The following is an 8,474-nucleotide window of genomic DNA, read 5'->3' on the forward strand; positions in this document are numbered from 1 at the left end:
GCGCTTGAGAGTGACCTGAGAGTGATTTTGTAATATTTTGTGTTTAATTTTTGAGTTTAATGATGATAATCGGCGTGTACAAGTTGTCTACTAGCAGTGGAACATTATCATCATCGTCGCTGTAGTCGAATTGTACAGATAGCATGAGCTACGGGCGCGTATCGGACCCGTCTCGTTGTATGGACATGCTGTATTGAAACCAGATTAAAGTAGGACTTGGGCGGCCGATGGCAGCCGCACAACTATCTTGACTTACTCTCCCACGCATGCGGCAATCGGAGTGCGGTGTCTATCGATCCTAATTGACCTAATTTTGCAGAAAAAATCCTTGTTGCTGCGGGAATGACGCCGTCGTTCGCGGCAAAATACTTATAGGCAGCTTCGCCGCCGATCGGGGCCCACGTACCAAACAACACCCCTTTCGCCATTTTTCAAGAGCTTATACTTATCCTCGTTTCGATATAATGCTACTATGGGGTGTTGGCATGACCATTCTTCGAAAGAGACAGCCTCGTCTAAATGAGGCACACAACAACATTTGTGTCAAACTACTTTCCTCGTCACGTGTCAATTTTCACTTAGATTCATATATACTTCACTGCTCCTATAGCGCCGCAGAAGCCCATCTATATATCCATTTACATCATTTATGACAATATTATCCACTTCCTTGCGCTGTCACGTCTGAGGGGGGGCAAACTCATACTTCGATGAATCCCAACGAATCAAATACACGCTCCACTGCCGGAAGAGATATGTCAAAACCAATTTGTCACGCGCTGGACCATCCACACATGTCATGCATAATGACAACTCAAAAAAGGGTGACAAGCCATTCATCCTCGCTTACATGCAGATGCAAATCGATACAGCGCCAGTGCTACATTTATATATTGCGTTTCTAGGGCCTTTCAGATTGGAGCACTAATGAGCAAAAGCTCATTGTAACGCTCGAATCGCTCTTTGAGTATCACTTACCAAGGGAACACGATCGACTACCTAAGCTCATACTATGTACAAGAAGCTTTTATGTGCTCCGATGATCGAAAGAAATCGACATACACTTTACGACCAGGCACTTGTCGTACCAATCAATCTATGTTTTTGCGATGGAATAGGGTTGGGAATTATGAGCTTTACACAGTTGCATACACTGTACTAGTATATTAGTACAATGTCTCGTGTCTTTTCGGTCTCATCATCGAAAAGCGGCGTTGGTTTGCCGCGTGACCGAGTCGGTCCATCGATGTGTTCGCGCAAACGGAGCATATCGCACCGGTGGACGCCATATGTCGCTCTGCACGAGCTTGATCTACTCGACCACGGCGCGCCACGATCCACATACATTTCAAGAAGTTTAACAAAAGATGTGGATTTGGCAATAGTGACGACGAGCCACGCGGTGTATGCCACACGCAACTGAGAGGCGACATGAGACACCTGGTTAATTAAGGGTCGTGCCAGCGCACTGCGTTGCTTTTTAGACGCTCACACCTCCTCGACGCGGACGTATCGTCGTCGCACCGGTCGTACGTGTCAGTGTCATTGCTGTTGAGCGACCGCATAGCCTCGGTGGAGTGGCCGGGGCCAGCGATCGTCTCCATGAGCTGTGCCGCACACTTCAAAGGTAGATGCGGTGTCAGTAGAGACAGTCTTGGTATTGATGCGGGAGAAGTTTACATTGGCTGTGCTACCCGTCGACGGGAACGCTACCTGCGTGAGAGCTGGGCGAGGAGGCTGCCGTGTGTGGGAGGTGAGACACTAAAATGCATGATTTTCGACATAACTCGCTGTCGTCGACGAATAGGCGTCAACGCGATGGCGCTGGGATTCGCTTCTCGACTCCGGTCATCGTCTATGACTCCAAGTCTACAGGCGTCGTCATATGGGGTTTAATACGCTGCGCTAGCCCGGCGAAGTTGCGATGGACCATGCTCGCATTTTATTGTGTGAGAGCGCCTCTGGTGTATCGAGTTTGTCAATTCCGCCGAAGAAGCTACTGAGATCGGATGAAAGGTGTATGGATCTAAGGATCGCACTATGGAAATGATATGAGCTCAAATAAGAATCTATAAACCAAATGCATTGTATTAGCCAGCGCTTCGTAGACCTTACGCTTGGGGAGCACACGGCGACCGTGTCCAGAAAGTAGCTTGCCTTGCTAGGCGCTGGCGCAGTGGTCGGCGAGCTTGTAGCGGCACATCGCGACCTCGAGCACGTACAAGAGCGCGCGCTCGGCGTCGAGCTCAACGTAGATGCTGGGGCTCAAGATGAGCGCACGGCGGCGCTCGTGGTCTCTGTGCTGGCTGTCGTGTGCAAACAGCAGGACGCAATGCGCGAGGTACACGAGGTTGTATCTGTCACGCTCGATGCCGCAAGATGACGCACGCTCTCCGAACGCGACGCGGCGCAAGCGCAGCGCCTACTGCGGCGTTGCCGTGTTTTGATATTTTCACTGGGTTTTGATATCCGGATGGTGTCCGGATACTTCGATACGACGCAACGAATTTGATGCCATCGTCCGCACGCCGCGCACAGGCTCGAGGTTGTCGCTGTCGGCGTTTGTCTCGGCGCATCGACTACTTAGATTTACCTCACAGCGCGCTAACGTGGAAGCAGTGGTATTTCTACCGCTACGGCGCCGATGGCTGCGACCAGCGCAGCATCGACGCCAGCAGCCACGACTTGACACTGGATTGACACCTCCGCGAGCTGCATTCGCGCCTGTGTACGTTGCACACCTGCGTCAAGGTATGAGCGCCGACGCTCAATGGCTGCGACGCTGCTCAAAATGGTGCTGGTACCACCAATCGTGTTTGGTGAGGCATCGGTACTCGAGGAGAAGTATTCGCACGCTGCATGAGGACGCAGTGATTTTTGCACGCGCTTAGCTGGTGTGGTGAGCTAATGTCCTGCATTAAAGCGATGCGTGACGAAAGAAGGACCTCGGCCACACGAGTTTCACCGTCCACAGTGGACAGGACGCCCGCTATCGACCGCCCTGCCGTGCGACCCACTGGAGCGCAAATTGCAGAATGAACAGCGCTTAAGGGTTTTCCTATTGTCGCGTAAAAACACTGCGTTTCGCTTTGTCGTACTTGTTTTTACACTTGTTTTTACACTTGTTTTTACACGACTGAACGATTGCTCGAAAAAGGGACCTTCTCTGAGGTGCCACGTCATAGAAATCGAGATTTTTCACATATTGTGAATATTTCATTTCTGGCACACGAGGACGCATTATAGCGTGACACACGTTTTACACAAGTGTCAATAGACGATATGAAATCGCTGTGATTGTGGAAGAGGTGCTCGCGTCCGAACATTGTGAGCTCCAAGCCTTTCGTTCCAATCCTTTCACAGAATATGATGGCTTTGGAAGCATTTGCTTTGGATGTAGTGACTCCAAGAATGCTGCTATGAACCGCATTTATGATCGCGCGGAAGGGGAGATCGTCGCTACTACAAGTGTAGAAGACGAAAACTACGATGTGCCAACGAGGTCATTTGCTTCTTACGTTTTAAGAGCGCTTGGTATCTTGAGTCAAGCACTGCGCGCGTTGTAGGACGGCAGCGGCAATGCAGCGTTACGTGCTCTGCTCCTCAAAGTGGTTTCTATCATTGTGCAAATTACATGCGATTCCTTTCTAAGCATGATGGTGTCGACAAGCGGCGCCGACGTCCTGCAGTGGTGCCTCTAAGATGGCACTAGGATCTTAGTTTGGAGTGCGTCTTGGATCGTGTCTCGCTGCCACTTTACGCCTCGCTCGTCCTAGATGTGTAATTCACACATCATGGAATCGAGAGACAGCAGTAATACGTTAGTAGAGGTCGGGAATACCGAGCCACGCGGGGCGCAACGAATGCTTGACCAACGAGTCGATCGTAACGTTCGGGTCAAACGCGACGCGATGGCTGTCGTGGATGACGACGACGTGGATACCACTGTATACGAGGTACACAAGCCCCTCAATCAATCAATCAATCAAACGTATTCGCGTTGAAATCAAATTAGCAAAAACTAACTCAAAGACTTCGCATACGTATGTAGTGCTACGCCTGAATGCGTGGGAGTTGGCACCAGCACTTGGTCGTTGGGAGTGAGCTGCGCACGGAGAGATCCATCCCGTGGTGGACCCCACTCGCTGAGGGTTAGCGAGGTCGTACGCAGGCTCCTGTACTCGGACCACCCGACAGTGGAGTGCAAGCCGTCGGGTGGGTTTCAAACGAAACCGTCCGAGCCCGCATCCGAATAAATCCGGATACCCACCGAGCACATAGAGCCGACGCCGCACGCGGCGAGGCTGGACGACTGGTGGCGGCGGCGGAGAGCCGGGAGGCGACGGGACTTCGTGGAGGCGGGGCGAAAGCACGGGAGGGCCAGCGACGTCTCATCTCTTTGACGGCCACCGCGGACTCGACGTGACTTGAATCGTCGAGGGGCATTGGGTGCCGAGCGCGCGAAGAGCGGCGCCATCGGCGCGACCACCAACCGCTGCCAGCGACCAGCACTTACACAGCAATGGACGTAAGACACAGAACACACAGCACGCCGGAGCGCGCCATGGCCCTGCGGGCGACGCGGCAAGCCGCGTTGTTTATTGCACCAGGTGCCCTTGGAATGGCGTCACCCAAATCCAACCAAACATCAAACGACGTCGACGAGAAATGTTACCGCCAATGATATTATGGTAAATACCCAAAGAGCTGAAGGTAGAACGCGAGGTTGTTGATCTGGTTCGTGTACACGTTGAAGATCGAGTTGGTATAACGTTGAGCGCCAACGACGGGCCGCCGTAGACGACTTGCTGGCAGTACATCACCACGTCTTCCGTGCTCGCAAGCGCCTCGAGCGTCAGCAAGAGAAGAATAAAGATGTTGTGCCACTCGCGCTTGTGCCAAAGTTGCGGCGCCGCAGCCATCGGAAGAGTGGTTGGCGCAGGTGCACAAGCAGAACGGGGTACTAGACGGACGAGGCGTGGTAATACCAAGGCTGTTGCAAGCGGTCGCGTCCCTCAGTAAAATCTAAATCGTAGCAATAATTATGAGGTGTCTCTCTGCAATGCGTTATTTTTGACGCCAAATTGGGCCATGATTGCGATCCACGTCGGTCTCTCGATTTTTGGCCACTCGCACGCGTCGTTCCACGAAGTCGCGCTTAAGTACCTCGGCGGCGCCAGCACCGTTTTGGCCCCGTGCCAGACACCAACCACGACCACGACAGCACCGACACGCTCGTCCTCTCGCTTTCAGCCGACAATGTCCTTGTTGTCTGGCCGTACGAGCAGCAGCTGCCCCTGCAAACACGCGATTGGCTCGGTGCTTAGACACCACGCTGACGCGGCGCCGGCGATCGCCGCGTGCTCCTGCACGTGACGACGACAACATCGACGCCGCACGACATTGTGCTGCTCGGGAGGAGCTCTCGCCGGCGTCGATCGACCTCCACGTCGCACGCCGCTTTGTGTTGGAGCAGCTGTCGGTGCACGTTCGGCATGTGGACTTTAGTGTTGATGACGCGCGGCTTTTTCTCGGGCTGGCTCGCGCCGTCGACTGACTATGTGGTTCAGAGGAGGTGTTCTTCATGCAGCGGCTCGGCGCCCCGGGGCACTTCAACGACGAGTGCCTCCGCTCAACCTTGTCACCGGCTGAGCCATGCGGTCCACCGTTAGTAGTCGTTGCAGGACACCAAGAGTTCGAACCCGTATACGCTTCAGTCTACCGTGTGGCGCCACGTCCTCGCCGTCGCCACCAAGGTGCGCCGAATGACAGCTTGTCCATCAACGTTATGCGAAATGATGAACTACCATTATGCAGCGGAGAACGTGCCCCTTGGCTTCGTGTCGTGCGACTTGTCCGGGTCGCCCGTGCTCTTGCGGCGCAACCACATGTCGGTGTTCTTTTCGGCCACCGCTTCGATCCTCGGCGACCGCCCGGTGACGATGGGAGACCTCTACGACTCGATTCTATTGCTTACGTTGTTTGCAATAGCATCCTACTATGCTTCGCTCGAACGCCAGTGGTAGTCGGACGTGCTCAAATGACATCCGTGACGCTTTGGGACGTTGTCCAAGCCGGGCTTCTTGGCGACGCTAGCGCCGGTCGCCATGTTCCGACCGTCCTTGCGCGGACCGTAAGCGTGCTGTCTGGTGACGCGGCAACGCAAACGTCGGTTCTCGATGCCCTTGTCGCTGATGTTACACTGCCGTGTATCTCGGACGATACGAGTTTGAGCGCCAAGGACGTGGCTGCGACCGGCCTCGCCCCGCCCTTCACCGTATGAGCGCCGTCGTCCTGCATGACATGCGCGCCGCGGCTACCGCCAGTGCGTGCTTTGTGACCTTTCTCTTCGATGCGACGCCGTCATTTCTCGCGGAGGTGACGGTGCGTCATGACGCTCGAGTTTTGTCGGGTACAACCTCTATAAGCTCTACGTGGCCGACGGTGTCTACGAAAGTGCCCACGCCGCACTCCAGAAGCTGGCTGCGCTCGGTGCAAGTGCGCCGTCGCTGGACGAGTGCGTCCGTTACTGTGTCGTGCAGCTCTGTGACGCTGACCGTCGATGTCGTCTGTGACGTGAGCTGGGGTATGTTTGAAGCGCAAGTCGAAGAGCTGCCTCTGTGGCAAGCCGCCATCACCCACGTGCACGTGTCGCCGGCCAAGTCGTCGCAGACTGCGTGGACCTTGCACCGTCTACTCTACATCTTGTACGTCGCCCAAACCCGTTGGGGCACGCATCCCGCCCCATGTACTCGCTCTTCCTCCGCCTCTTGCTCGAGCCCTTTGCGCCGTCCGTTCTTCAGGTCGAGCGAGACGCACTCCTTGCAGCCTCGGAGGTCTTGGAGCTCGTACCCGATGCGCATCGGTGGTTTGTGTCGCAGGTCGGTCTCGCCTCGGACGCTGGCGACTGCGCTCTGACCGTTGTCTCGGCCTCGGATGTTCCCAAGCGGCTGCTTTTGGTCCGCGGCAAGCTCGCCTTGCCCGAGCACAGTTTGGCACTAGGGTCGCTACGTGCGCCTGTGGTGGTCTAGCTGCTGCTGCTGACACACCTTGCGACCCCGCCCTGTGCGCCCTTGTCGTCGATCGAGCTCGCGTCGGCGATTGCGCTTGAGATTAAGCTCGACCTGAAGGTCGTGGTCCGTGCAATCGCTCGTGCGTGGGTCGACGGTTTCGATTTATGGTTAGCTTATCCGAAAAGATATGATGTCGTCTGGCTGGTTGTGATATGTCGAGCGTGGATTGGTTAAAAAGAAGTCGATGAAAAAGGGGAGATGCGTCAGTTTTCAAACCGACAGCGACGGCGGCGACGGAAGATGCCAACTAACGACGAGGTACTACGGCAACCATGCAACCTGCGACGATGTGGACGAGCGACGATGTGGACGAGCGATGATGTAGGGAAGACTTCTCAATGCTGCATGGAATGGCAAGTTGGCTGACGTCCAATATTATCTCGACAAAGGAGTCAACGTCAAGTGCACGGACAGCGTACGTTGGATCTCTCGAAATGAATTGTTTTACATGCATACATTGGAGTAGGATGGTTGGACACCATTGCACTACGCTGCTTCCGGAGGTCAAGTGGACGTCGTCCGCATCCTGCTTGACAAAGGCGTCGATGTGGACGCGCCCGATGTGGTACGCTTATGTGTTTATGAAGCTGTTTTGATGTATCTATTGACGTAGATTGGTTATACACCACTACACCGTGCCGCTGAAAGCAAAAAGTCAGAAATTGTCGAACTACTCTTGGGAAAAGGCGCCAAAATCGACGCCAAAAACAAGGTACAAGCCACCATGTCGGCGCATGGTACCGGCATGAATGTGCCTCAAGACTTCGTCAATAAACAACAGCAAAAATTAGGATGGCAAAACTCCGCTTGAGGTCGCAGAAGCATGCCGTTGTGATGACCCAGCAGCAAAGCTTTTACGCGACTATTCTCGCACGCAAGAGGAACAGGTATATAGTCGACCAAAATGGCGTGCTTCTCTACCGCGTCTATAATCACTCTCTGTTATAGCTCTTTGATGCTCTGCGCAACAAGCGCATTGATGACGCCATGCGCATTCTTCAAAAAAACTTTCTCTACGGCAACCTCCGTGACAGCGTACGCATTTTCACAATATGTCATCGATAGATGTGTCTTATATGAATGTAGTCTGAGACACCGTTGCTGCACTTGGTCGTGGCAACGCAAGATCTATCGCTGCTTCAAACGTTGCTTCGGAAACCTGACCTTAAAATCGATGCCAAAGACTCGGTATTTCCATAAATCGACTTCTTGAATGACTTTTTACGTTATGTGTGATGGAATAGACGGGTCGCACGGCCCTCGCGGTTGTCATCACCGCTGACAACGCAGAGGCAGCTCAAACGCTGTACGAGGCAGGCGCGTCCCTCGATCTCGTCGACAAGGTGGGGTTTCGACTTCGTTTTGCTGAGAATATTGATGGTGTGGTACAGAATATATGTG

The 8,474-nt window shown here is 53.9% G+C and overlaps 3 protein-coding genes across 3 annotated transcripts; all 3 read left to right on the forward strand.

Annotated features, from left to right (window-relative positions):
- Window positions 1-143: 143 nt before the first annotated feature.
- On the forward strand, window positions 144-346 carry SPRG_16224 (hypothetical protein; the record flags this gene model as incomplete). The annotated part of the gene is made up of 2 exons (XM_012355486.1): window positions 144-190; window positions 214-346. 2 exons carry the CDS (start codon window positions 144-146, stop codon window positions 344-346), a joined length of 180 nt encoding a protein of 59 aa, XP_012210876.1.
- Window positions 347-5,091: 4,745 nt separating this feature from the next.
- Window positions 5,092-5,557, forward strand: SPRG_16225 (hypothetical protein; the record flags this gene model as incomplete). The annotated part of the gene is made up of 2 exons (XM_012355487.1): window positions 5,092-5,278; window positions 5,328-5,557. The coding sequence occupies 2 exons, from the start codon at window positions 5,092-5,094 to the stop codon at window positions 5,555-5,557; spliced, it is 417 nt and encodes a 138-aa protein (XP_012210877.1).
- A 241-nt stretch (window positions 5,558-5,798) lies between these two features.
- Window positions 5,799-8,273, forward strand: SPRG_16226 (hypothetical protein; the record flags this gene model as incomplete). The annotated part of the gene is made up of 12 exons (XM_012355488.1): window positions 5,799-6,022; window positions 6,097-6,172; window positions 6,229-6,384; window positions 6,429-6,517; window positions 6,543-6,711; window positions 6,780-6,959; window positions 7,032-7,136; window positions 7,399-7,488; window positions 7,540-7,638; window positions 7,687-7,785; window positions 8,022-8,108; window positions 8,160-8,273. 12 exons carry the CDS (start codon window positions 5,799-5,801, stop codon window positions 8,271-8,273), a joined length of 1,488 nt encoding a protein of 495 aa, XP_012210878.1.
- Between the last annotated feature and the right edge of the window lie 201 nt (window positions 8,274-8,474).

This window comes from Saprolegnia parasitica (genome assembly GCF_000151545.1).
Source record: "Saprolegnia parasitica CBS 223.65 unplaced genomic scaffold supercont2.251, whole genome shotgun sequence".
In the NCBI taxonomy this organism is placed as follows: Eukaryota; Oomycota; class Saprolegniomycetes; order Saprolegniales; family Saprolegniaceae; genus Saprolegnia; species Saprolegnia parasitica.